This window comes from Pygoscelis adeliae, unplaced genomic scaffold (assembly GCF_000699105.1).
Source record: "Pygoscelis adeliae isolate BGI_AS28 unplaced genomic scaffold, ASM69910v1 Scaffold383, whole genome shotgun sequence".
NCBI classification, from domain to species: Eukaryota; Metazoa; Chordata; class Aves; order Sphenisciformes; family Spheniscidae; genus Pygoscelis; species Pygoscelis adeliae.
Genome location: NW_008824592.1, coordinates 1,792,222 through 1,805,584, shown reverse-complemented (window position 1 = coordinate 1,805,584; position 13,363 = coordinate 1,792,222). Strand labels below are relative to the sequence as shown.

Here is a 13,363-nt window from a genome sequence, read left to right as displayed (position 1 = left end):
TATAGACTGAGATTTGCTCATGTTTGACTCAGCACATCCCCTTGTCTGTTTTGCATATCATTAGTAAGTGTGAGGCTATATAATTCATATGCTTGAACATCCTTTTAAGAGAGACCTGCCTATTTATAGTTCAATTCCATCCAGGTACTTAAATTTAGTTCTCGCAGTCTTTCCATTTGAGCGGATGAAATATGTCTTCTGACACACTGGTCGATGTGAACTTTATCAATATGAAGATTATAGCTTCACAGCTTACAACTGACTGCCCTTAGCTGTCTTCTAGCCAAACTCAGTGTATCAGAGGATGCGTGCTGCAGATGATTGCATTTGAACCAGCATGTAAATTCCCTTGTTTTCTTTTCTTAAATCTCCTGCTTCCAAGGCTGTGGATCATTTTCATATCTTAGTTTGCCTCCCATAACATCCTCATAGACAAGCTTATGAAATATGGACTCAATTGTACCACAGTGAGGTAGATTGAAAACTGGGTGAACTGCAGAGCTCAAAGGGTTGTTGTCAGCAACAAAAAATCCAGCTGGAGGCCAGTCATCAGTGGTGTGCTCCAGGGGTTGATACTGTGGCCAGCTTTGTTTAACGTCTTAATTAATGACGTGAATAATGGGATGGAGTATATCCTCAGCAAGTACAGATGATATAAAACTGGGAGGAATGATTGATACAACAGATGGGCGTGCTTTCATTCAGAAGGACCTCAATAGACTGGAGATGTAGGCTGACAGGAACATAGTGAAGTTCAGCAAAGGGAAATGCCAGGTGCTTCCCCTGGGGAGGCAGGCACCCAGGGGAAGGCACCTCAGGCACCCAGACAGTCTGGGGCTAACTGGATGAAAAGCAGCTTGGCAGAGAAGACTTGGGCGTCCTGGTGGTTAAGAAGCTGACTATGAGCCAGCAACGTGCCCTTGTGGCAAAGACCATTGGCCTCTTGGGCTGCTTTAGGCAGAGCATTGCCAGCAGGTCAAGGGAGGTGATCCTTCCCCTCTGGTCAGCCGTGTTGAGACACATCTGGAGTGCTCTGTCCAGTTCTGGGCTTCCCAGTACAAGAGAGGCATGGGCATACTGGAGCTAGTCCAGTAAAGGGCCACAAAGGTGATGAAGGGACTGGAGCATGTGTCGTATAAGGAGAGACTGAGAGAACTGGGATTGTTCAGCCTGGAGAAGAGAAGCCTTGGGGGCAATCTTAGTATTTATTGTGTATCGGCTGATGGGAAGGAGTAAAGGAGACAGAGCCAGGCTCTTCGCAGTGGTGTCCCGTGACAGAACAAGAGGCCATGGGCACAAACTGAAATACAGGAAATGCCGTTTAAACATAAGACAAAACTTCTTTACTGTGAGGATGGTCGAACAGTGGAACAGGTTGCCCAGAGAGGCTGTGGAGTCTCCATCCTTGGAGATATTGGAAACCTGACTGGATACAGCCCTGGGCAACCTGCTGTAGTTGACACTGCTTTGAGCAGGGGGTTGGACTAGGCAGTCTCCAGAGGTTCCTTCCAACTTCAACAGTTCTGTGTTTTTAGGTACCAGATATAGTTGTAATTTTGCCTAAAGAGCAGAATGATTCATGGATTAACAGAATTTTCTTCTTTACTGAAAGCACAGAGAACAAAATTATTATGATTATGTTTTAGAGATTATCAAAATGAATGGAGTGAGAGAAAATCTGTTACAGCTTTTTTGAGCTATGTTTCTTCCAAGACACATAAACAGAACTGTTGCCATTGTTCTCAGTCAATTGTCAAACAGCTTTGGTAGCTTCAGTGAAAAATATGTCTGTTTCAGATGCAGGTAAAGCACCAGCAGTATGTTTTCATGCATTCAGTACTTACATATTTTTTGTGAAGCCCTTGTATTTGAAATAGCATTTGACAATATATATTCTTTTAGAACTCCATTTTCGTATCTTCAGTTTTCTGTGAATCATGATATGTGAAGTGTGCATACAACAACCACTTGAAGAAAAAGAAATTAATATAGCTATACAGTTGTTGAAAGTCATCGAGATCTGCTATTGATATGCAGCCCACATTCCAAGCCTTCGTCTTTTGAGCCTTCTGGTGTTTTTTTACGTAAAAGAAGTCAAGAACTGCGATATATGCAGTTATATCACATTTATATTATGCTCTGAATTGAGGATCTGGGAGGGAGTTGCAAATATTTTGACAAGGCTAGGATGAACTTTGAACTTGAGCATGATGGGTATATAGAATGTGTGGAGACAAGACATCTTGAACAATAGTCTTTTGAATAACCTCACTTGTAAAAACAGCTAAAGAATTTTTAGACAAGCCTAACTTTCTAATTTAGGATATTATAATTTTGTAAATACTGTTTTGTATATTAAAAAAAACCCAAAACCTACTTCAATATATAACATCTCTTTAATAGGAACTGAATACATTACAGCCTCAACCAAACTTCCGCCTTTGGCTTACTACTGAAGTTCATCCAAAATTTACTCCGATTTTGCTTCAGTCAAGTCTGAAAATAACTTACGAAGTAAGATCTGTTTGGAAAGCTTTTATTCTATGTTTTCAAAGAATGAACTTTGATGTATAGTAAACTATATATTTAGATAGAATAAAGTTTGGATAATGTGGACTGTTTTCATAGCTGGTTTTGCCTTGTATTTCAATTAGATGTAATACAAAAAATGCTATGAATTTACCTTGAAAGAGATTTTTAATGATCATTTATAATGTATATGTGGAAATTTGCAGAAGCTGTGCTTTAAAAGGAAGGTTTGTAAAATTTCTTTCCAGATATTTTTTCCAATTGAAAGTCTGAACTGAAAGTACTTGTTTTGTTTTGTGCTCCAAATTCGTTTGTGCATTTAATCAGTGTTTCTTAAAAGCAAAAACCTACACAGGTGTTGGGACATGGATGAAAAACAAGGAATTCCTCCTTCTTGATGAATGTGCTCATCTGAAGATCACAGAATCACACTTTCTCTCTTCCTTATTTTTCTTTTTGGCCCCATAGCTTTATATTCACTGGACCCTTTTAACAAAAATGGCTCTCTTCCCATACAGCAGAATATACAGTTAAAGGCCTTTACTAAAAATTGAGAGCTTTTCTTTCAGAATCGATCAACCTAAGGAATAACTGGGACCATGCTCATCCAACTTGTGGGAAAGTGCTCTAATCATTTATGCACTTATGCATTAATGTCCATTATGGAAATCATGGATAGGGGTGCTACTAACTCTTCCATTGGTTATGGAGTGTGGAGATTTTGCCTACAGTTAAACCAAGAAGCTCTGACCTTTTAGAGTCCAATGTTGCTGACTTTCAAGAAGCCAAAATTGTTACACTTTTATATTGACTGCAGGTATTTTTAAACTTCTGGGGTACCTTCTGGCTTATATTGAGGTCTTCAGTCGTACAGAAACCACAGGACTGTATAGGATTGTCATTTCTTTTCATCTAGCTTCTTGAAGTTACTGATCCCACTATCTTTGGAATAATTGGAACTTCACACTGATGCAATGTTCTAAATCCTTTTGTTACCTTTTTTATCATTTATAGTAAATATTGTGTTACCACAAAAGGGCAATGATTGCCAATGACTTGACTAATACTATTTTATTATTATATGGTTGTGGTACATTCCTTAACTGTTACCAATCAAGACGTAGATAGTTTAAAAGAAAATCATCAGTTGACTACAATATTTTGCAATTATTTGCCACAACTTTGCATATGCAACATATGCAACTGTGGTAATCTTATGGAAACATTAACAAATATTATTTTTCAAAAGAAAGAAAGAACATTCTTATAAATATGAAAATGTGATTTAAATCTCTTTAAAATTTATGTTTGCCTTCACACTTGCAAATAATTTGAAAATGGGTATCTAATCAGTTGTTTTTACTTCTAAGCACTGTAATCTTTGTTATTATATACACTTTAACTGCAGTTATTTCTACTGGTTGTGAACACTACCTAACACTGAATCAGGGAACTGGCATTTTATCATACATATATACCATATCTATACGCTAACAAACAGAGTGTGGTGGTGGCATAAGGCGAGTTGGCTCTGATCACAGAAATGGTAATTGGTACTTGAGCTTGTAAAATCAGAAGAAAGTTCTTGTTCTTAAATTCAAAAAATTGAATTTACTTTTAAGCTTACATATTTTGATAGAGTAGTATTCTTTCACTAAGTTCTTTTAGTGTAGTTCAGTCCTCCTATCAGTTGGTCCTGCTTACAATTTCAGTATGTTTAAGTTGTTTAAGCTGTTTTCAGTATAAGATCATTCTGTTGTTAGGCCATTTATTACAAGCAGATTTTTTTCTTGTTAAATTTTATTTTATTAAATACTGTATGTCATTTCATTAAGTTATAAATTGTAAGTTAGAATTTAAGAAAATAGTGCATAAAAGTATCAGGTTTTCTGTCTAGAACAGTGTTTTCCCTTCCAATGCAGGCACCTCCGGGCCTCAAAAAGAATCTCTTGCGAACCTATGAGTCTTGGACACCAGAGCAAATTAATAAAAAGGGAAATTTGTCTCGAGCACATTCTCTCTTTTGTTTAGCATGGTTTCATGCTGTATGCCAAGAAAGAAGAAATTATATACCTCAGGTAATAATTTTTTTTGCTACCTTTTTAAAAATTTACCCCATTTATTAGCTTTTATACTTGGAAGTATTTTTCATCAGGTATATGTTAGATCATGTTCAGAGATGAGTAAAACTTGGATACTTCTGGTGCCTGCCTTCATTATTGTCTCCGAATTCACTGCAAAACAAGATCTTGGTAGCCTAAATTCCTATCCCCTTGAAAATTGCTACTGCCTGGATGGGGTTATTTTGTGATTTGTGTACTAACTGATACTGGTGCAGGAGTGAGGTCCCATGGAAAAGATTCTGTGAATCCTGTTTGCTTGGGACAGGAAAAAATGTTTTGGAAACGTACACGGTTGAATGGAAGATGTGAGAAAAGAGACACTTTGGTGGGAAGGAGGAGATGATATTGTCTACTCTTTCTGCACACAAACCCTGTTCAAGGAGAAGGAAAAACAAAAGAATTTACTCACTTGTTGTGAGGATTATAATGGTTTTCAGACTGTGATGTGTTTTTTCCTTAGATAAATTTTTGTTTAAAGCAAACATTTCTTTCTGGCTGCAGATGCTTAAATTAAACAGAACAAAACCCTAACCAACAAACTGTTCTATGTCTTGTTTATTTTATTTAGAATAGTGGTGAAATTAACCTGTCATCTTAAAGATCTGATCTGACAGAGCCTGGAATGTTTGAGAGTTTTTTGTTCATTTTGACTTTGTGATTTAGAAGGTTGTCTGCCTCTTGTAGTAACAAACTTTCAATATGGTGTTCAAGAAGTAGAATAGGTGAAAATATTTAAAGAACTGATCTGATAGATGAACTCTGATTTGGCTTTGTTCAAATTCATGTTCATTTACCACCAGCTTTCCAAGTGACACAGACAGGATTACTGCTTTTTCCTTAATTCCACTGTAGCTGTGCTTGTCTCGTGCAGACTTAGTGATGATTTTATGTTTTGCTTAAGATTACCAGTTTCTAACTGGTACAATTGGAACGCTACAGGCTTGGGGAAGAGTGGCTGGAAAGCTGCCCAGCGGAAAAGGACCTGGGGGTGCTGGTCGACAGCCGGCTGAACATGAGCCGGCAGTGTGACCAGGCGGCCAAGAAGGCCAACGGCATCCTGGCCTGTATCAGAACTAGTGTGGCCAGCAGGAGTAGGGAAGTGATCGTGCCCCTGTACTCGGCCCTGGTGAGGCCGCACCTCGAATACTGTGTTCAGTTTTGGGCCCCTCACTACAAGAAGGACGTCGAGGTGCTGGAGCGTGTCCAGAGAAGGGCAACGAGGCTTGTGAAGGGTCTGGAGCACAAGTCTTATGAGGAGTGGCTGAGGGAACTGGGGTTGTTTAGCCTGCAGAAAAGGAGGCTGAGGGGAGACCTCATCGCTCTCTACAACTACCTGAAAGGAGGTTCTAGTGAGGTGGGTGTCGGTCTCTTCTCTCAAGTAACTAGAGGTAAGATGAGAGGAAATGGCCTCAAGTTGCGCCAGGGGAGGTTTAGATTGGACATGCGGAAATATGTCTTTCCTGAAAGAGTGGTTAAACATTGGACCAGGCTGCCCAGGGAAGTGGTTGAGTCACCATCCCTGGAAGTATTTAAAAGAGGTGTAGATGCGGCGCTTAGGGACATGGTTTAGTGGGCATGGTGGTGTTGGTTTGATGGTTGGACTCGATGATCTTAGATGTCTCTTCCAACCTTAATGATTCTATTCTATTCTATTCTATTCTATTCTGACATTGGTGGACCGCAATCCCAGCTAGATGCTCTTGTATTTTGTAATGAATTTCAGGTTGTTTTGGGTCCATGTACACATCTGTCAAAAAAATAATACGTGAACACTGTTGAGAGACTGTAGCATCTTTCCAGTTTATGACCTTCAGGATGACTGGCTGATAGCTTGATTGTGATCTGTGGAGCAGCTGCAGTCTTGACCTGAGACTGTATCCATCTCACTGGATATGTGCATGTTATCTGACACGTTTGCATGTTTCTCATCATGAGTCCTATGCTCCTGTTCCTATGATATCATCCATATGCAAAGGTACAACCATAAGAAGATACAGCAACAGGAGATACCTTTGAGATCTGGATTTCCTGAGTTCTGTATCATATAACAATATTTATTTATACTTATCCATTTACATTGAAAGGTTTTTGTGAGAATTACATACACATTACACATTAATGCTATATAAAGAATAATGCCACCAAGAACAGAAAGAAGGTGCAAACTGAGAATGATTAAAATATGCATATGGCGGTCAGCAGTTTTGCTGTAATAGTAGAAGTAATTGCTTTACTCATTAGATTTTTTTCTGTCAGTAGAGAAGTGACATAAATTAAGGAGTAAGATGATGAAAGTATAATGCAGACTGTGTTTGAAGAATCAGACCTATTTATTAAAATCCAAAGGAAACTGAAATGCAAAAAAGCCCTCAGAAATAAAATCATAATTCAATGTGTGATCTAGTCACAGATGTCAGCAAGTTTTAGTTGAAGTAAATACTGTTAAGAAACAAAAGAATCTTAAGTTTACATTCCTCTTACTCAATGGATTCTAGTTTTTTATAAGTATGTAAAAATAAATGCACTAGTAGAGCTGATTTTTTTTTATACCACTGAATGTTTCCAGAGATGCACTTCCGAGGACATAGGTTGTCTCTTTTTTCATTCAATATTAAGTATTATACAGTATTCATTAACCACCTAATATTTGTATTTTACTTCATGATCATCATTGTGTGACTAATTAAATTCTTCGGATTTCTTTTAATGGTAGGGTTGGACCAAATTTTATGAATTTTCTTTATCTGATCTCCGTGCTGGTTTTGACATTATTGATAGACTTTTTGAGGGTAAGTCACTTCTTAAGGAAAGATTTCTCACCTCTGTAGCAATAACCCTTCTGAATGTCTCTCATTTAAAATTTTTAGAATATTAAAAACTTTCACAGTAATTTTTATAATTTGGTTACTTTGCATGATTGTTTTGTTTGGAGTGGGGCCATTCTGTTTAAAGGCTGCTTTGAAGGTATTTAAATTTTGCATTTGAATCTTCATTGGAACATTTTCACAAATATAAACACACGACCAGGTAGTTAGGTAACTATATCAGTATGGGAAGTAGTCTGACCCTGAATCAGCTGTGCTTAAGCTTTATCAGACTTTTTTTGGATGTAGATCCCAGATTCTGAGCATACGTCTGTATTAGTAAACTGATAAGGGCTGGACACAGGCTCAAAACTATTCCATGATCAGGTTTATTTTTTCCCAAATTTGGCTTATGCAGACTGGCATTCTCGTAGGCAGTGACAAGGCATGGTTTGTCAGATAGCAGAGCCTGGAGACTCTTTCCAATAGGCAGCAGGTAAGAGGTTACCTTATTTTGGGGCAAAGGACAGTTTAGCTGTATGGATGCAGGCTGCCTTGTGCCATCTGACCTTGGGTTCAAGCAGGACCTGTCCCATTTTACCATGAGTAGAGATGTTGCATGAAGAGCTTTATCTTTCTACAACACTCAGATAAGAGTGGAGATGCTGCAAGGCTCATCACCAGTAAGCAAAGCTAGAAACACAGGGTCAATCATAATTCCATTTTTGGGAGGTTGAGTAAAAGAATAATTTCTTTCTGCCGTGAACTATTCTGCGCAGCTTCTTGAGTTCAGAGGAATAAAAAGGAAATACAGTCTGGAAGATGAAGTCTTCTGTCTCGATTCCTTCCCGCTGTGAACTCCCCCCATATATTGAATAAATGAATTGAATATGAATGAATTCTTCATATTGAAACTCACTGTTAGATAGAGCCCACTTCATTGTTCTGTTAAGTAGCGTAGTAATTTCTTAATATTAGTTAATATGAAAAAGGTATTTTTTTTAAAGTCTTCACATTTTATATATTTTCAAAGTAAAGTTACGAACTGATATTTAGAGATAATTTATGATCATTGACTTAAATGAGATTTATGGATGATTAGTACTTCTGGAACTGGACCTTATTTATACAGACTTGAAAGATACAGTGATGTGAAGAGGTTGAGTCATTAACTGTCAATGATAATCATTAATCTAATCATTAACTATTGCTGTGAAGATAACTTTTCTTACTAATGAATGATTGATGTATTTGGAAACAACAGTTACCACCAATAAAACCCCCCTTAAAGTAATTGCTGATTCCTTTTTTCAAGTGACTTTAAGAAGTACCTTTCTGATCAAGCTCTTACCTGCACATGAAAGCTATAGGGTGTAAGTAGATCATTGTCCCATGTAGTTGTTTTGGACAGCTGTGATAGAAGGGAGGGAAAATAAGTTATTTTGAACTTGTGGGATATACTTAAGCCAGAGTAATCTAATTGCAACATCAGTCTGACCAGGAAACTAATGGTAACATGCTTAGTTTTATGTGCTATGTTATGTGATTAATAACGATTTACAAAGTACCTATCCTGGACCTCTTTGTGTTTGAAAGATGACATTTCCAGTAATGTTATCTATTTTGAGCATGATCTGGTTTTGATTCAATCAATCAGTTTATTTTATGAGATCAGATGGTACTGTGATACAAAATAGTGTACAAAATTTTGAACAAGGGAAATTCTTTTTATTTATGACAAAGGAGCACATAATTAAAATTTTAATAGCATAATTTCTGACATGCATATAACCAATTGGTTTATCTACAATAAAAAACACTTCAAGACTTAAGTAATATTTCTAATAACTCATTTTGAAACACAGTAAGTGTTCGTTTTATCAATGACAAATATTTACAAACTCATTGAAGTTTCTGCAACTTTTATTATTCGGTAATATAGAAGAAAAACAACATATGATGTCTTTGTATTTTTTTATTTCACTGAAGAACTGCAATGACAAGAAGAAATGCTTATAATGCAATGCTATCCATTGATACAAAACTAATATTAATTAATTTATAGGTTCCAAAGATTTTCAGTGGGAATTTGTGCATGGCTTGTTTGAAAATGCAATTTATGGAGGCCGTGTAGATAATTACTTCGATATGAGGGTTCTTCGGTCCTACTTGGAGCAGCTTTTCAATCCACAAGTCATTGGCAGTTTAAATGCTAGAGGCAAGAAGATGACTAGTTTCCCGTATTCAATCTCTTTACCGAATTCCTGCAGTATTTTGGTAGGTATACATCTTCTATCACCTAATATAGAAATGAAGTTATTTTCAGGAATTATTTTTTGAAATAATTCCACAAACAAAACCAGAGTTACAATCCAAAGGATACCTCCATTTATTTAAGACTTCTTTTGTGTGGAGCACTAATTCTTAAGTTGTCAGAACTATTCTGCTAGTCTGTTCGGTCAGTATCCTTTTTTATGATATCTCATTGGACTATGGTGCAGAGCAGCATAGCTATGCAGAACTGAGTAAAAGAAATTGGGTCAATTTAGGACAAAGAAAGATATCATTGACTTTTTATATAACTTAATATATTAACATAATAGCACTTTTGTACAGACTGCTAAACATGCTTATAACTTCTGGATGAAATAGGAAAATCTAAATATATCTCCTTATTTACAAAATATATCAACATTCTGACATAATCTGCTAACATGCCATGGAGGGTATATGACATTTTATTTGGAGATAAATATGGATTCTGATTCTCTTTTAGTATTCCTTTAGTGTAGACAAGAGGGAATTCAACAGACTCTAAAGAACTGATCTCTCCCTATCCTTTCACGTACTATTGTTGTTGTTACTATTGTTAAGATTCATTTGCATTTTAATGTAGGACTCCATACTAGACCTCTAGTATGAGTTGATGTAAATGGAATTATGCCAGTTAAAATAAATTGCTGTCATTTGGCATTCTCTGCCTGGATTCTGACTGTTTAGGTTTGGGATTTGGTTTTTTTTTTTTTTACTTTAAATATGACGGTTATTTTCTATAGATGTGCTGAGTTAATACCACAAAGAGGGAAGGAATAAACAAACCAGGCTGATCTCTATTCTTGTAGATAATATGGTGAAATAGATGAATCTTTCTTCTCACCTGCGCTGAATTTAGTGTTTCTGAATTTCTTATAGTTATATGATTATTTATGTGAGACTTTATACTTTTATGTCTTAAATATTTTTCTGCAAGTAGTTTTGATTAGTAGAACACTATTAATAAAGCTCAGTTTGATTACTTAAGTTAATTGGAATAATATCTCTTACTAAGTAGTGTTCCTTCAGTGTTTGGTGTAGAGGTCTGCTACTGTTGTTATCTCTGAAGTGAGATTCCGTGTCAAAGTAAATCGTGTACACCTAGGACATGCTCCTGCAAGCAGAGGACAAAATACACATAATATAACGTAATAGGGTGCAGCCAGACTTTCAAATAGTAAATATTTTTGCCTTTAAAGCCACAATAAAAGAGACATCCAGCACCATTAGTCTACCTTAGTCTGCAAGGCCTCTTTCTGTTTTGTACAAGAGCAGCATCACTAGTGACTGTTACACTGTAACCACTATTGATGCTATTCTGCATCTTCAATGATCATGAAAACCTATTTTTACCTAAACGATTTCACTTTCTTTGAATGATAATATCTTCATAGAGTTAAATAGAAGTGAGTGCTCTTCATTTTATAAATATGTATTATACTCTATTATTCAAATTCCAAATGCTGAAATCTTTTTTCTTTTTTACATTGTCATTAATCTAACTTTTAAGTTTTCAACAGAAGTATTGTAACTACTTTACGGAGACAGTCTTAGCATATTTTTCTTTTCAGTTGATAGCATCACTGTAATCAGAATTGCTTTTTGCTCTTTTAGAGTGGAAACACTATGTAAAAGAAGATAGTTTTTTTATAAATAAAATTAAGAAATTTATAAATAAGATTACCAAGATATGTCTGTCATATGTTACATACTTATTTTAATCTTTGTGTGCAGTGCACTTAATGAAACTCTTTTCAGCATACACTGTTAATTTCATGAGCTGAACAAAAAGTTCCCTCAGTTATGTTTATTCTTTTCTTCTAATGCAGGATTATCGTAATATTATTGAAAGCCTTCCAGAAGACGATAAACCTGACTTTTTTGGCCTGCCTGCTAATATTGCTCGTTCATCACAATGTATGATCAGTTCCCAGGTAAATTTACATATTTCATTGACCTCTGAATCTTTTCTGCATCCAGTATAAGCTAGAGAACCCAATCACCTGTGATTTTCCATAAGAAAGTCAGAGTAAATGGAGGGATTTTTGGAATATGTTGACTTTTACCTGTAGAATATTTTAATATAACAATTATCTTTAGTTACAAAGATATTTGTTTAGGACTTATATAAACAAAGAATTATTGAGAAAGTTTACAATAATATAATTCAGTTTATGTTGAAGAGTATCCATTATGTAAGTAGTTTCACTAGTTCTATTTATACTGTTAATCTAACTCCTGTCAATGGGATAGTTCTTAGAGCTGCTGTTCACTGCAAGTTAAGGTTTTAGTTTTGGTCACCAAATTCTAATACAATAGTTTGACAGATAGAATATAGGTAACATTTTATGCTTTTTCTGAAAAGTAATTTCTGAAGAATTCTCCCAGTAGTCAGAATTCTATCTTTACTATTAGAAATGTGAAATTTTGAAAAAAAAAGTTATTCTCACTGGGGAATAGCATACAACTACTTAGGCATGTCATAATGAAATTCTCAACATAATGAAAAGTATGTTCCAGGGTTTTTGTAGTTCTTAGTTTAAAAAATCACTAATTTTAAATGTTTCCATTATTGCATTATTGTAAGATATGGCAGATGGCTATATCATAGTCAAGAGTTCTCAGCTATGATTTAATTGCAGTCTAGTCCAGATTTGAATATATGTTTAATATGTGAGAATGCAGTTATCTTAGTGCTGGAATAATAGGCAATGATCAAAGATTTTTCACCTATTTGTTCTGGAGTTGTATGTAGAAGCCTCAGCTTGGGTGAGTGACCTGGGTCGCCCATTATACTGGGTACTATTAATGGCACAGCTGGGGCAGCTGTTCTTCTCACCCTTTGTGGAGCCAGAAAATACTGAGTGTCTCTCTTGTTCTCCTCATAACTTCTATTTTGTCAGACCAGGAAAAGATGGGGTGATTTGAACTCTGGATGTCTTCATCATCAATACGTTGTTTGGTTTGTTGGACAAAGCTTTTCATTGCTAATATTTTATCACTTCCCTTAGGTGTCAATTCAGTTGCCTAAAAATTAGTATCATCTGGAGATGCCCTAGTGTATTTAAGACATCTACTAGGAGCTGCCAAATATGACACAGGATCCAAGTGAATACATTTTCTTGTTGGGCCAGCAACTGGAAGTCAGGGGCAAAATGGCACTAGAAGCCAGTGTTAAGCACTGCTTCCCACTGCTTGTGTACCCTGACCCAGTAGGGCATGTATCTGGAGGTCCTGTATCATATCTGCCTATCCATAACATTTTCTTGGATAACATACAAAGTCTCAAATGGCATTATGTGTAACAACTGAATTGAGCCACTAAGGCCTAGAGTCTAGGTAGGAGTTCAACTACGAAGGGGCTGTACCTCAGCCTGAGTTGAAATTCGGTAATGCTTATAAGCAGGTGAAGGTGCACCTTTTGTTTATTCAGGTTTGCTGGGCATTCTAATACCTTTTAGGTCAAATATGGAGCAAGTTCAGGACTTTGAGGAAAGCTTAAATTCTTTATTCTTTTTTTTTTCATTGCTTTGTACTTAAGTCTGGATGAGAGCACATGATTACTGTGTAAGCACAGTTAAACAGTACAAATAT

The 13,363-nt window shown here is 36.2% G+C and overlaps 1 protein-coding gene across 1 annotated transcript in view; it reads left to right on the top strand.

The window, feature by feature from the left end:
- DYNC2H1 (dynein, cytoplasmic 2, heavy chain 1) overlaps positions 1-13,363 on the top strand; it is a 191,267-nt gene that overhangs the window by 111,392 nt on the left and 66,512 nt on the right. Inside the window, 5 exon segments of the mRNA XM_009322273.1 lie at positions 2,404-2,514; positions 4,452-4,607; positions 7,366-7,441; positions 9,522-9,733; positions 11,599-11,703. Of these exon segments, the coding sequence (XP_009320548.1) occupies positions 2,404-2,514; positions 4,452-4,607; positions 7,366-7,441; positions 9,522-9,733; positions 11,599-11,703 (660 nt within the window).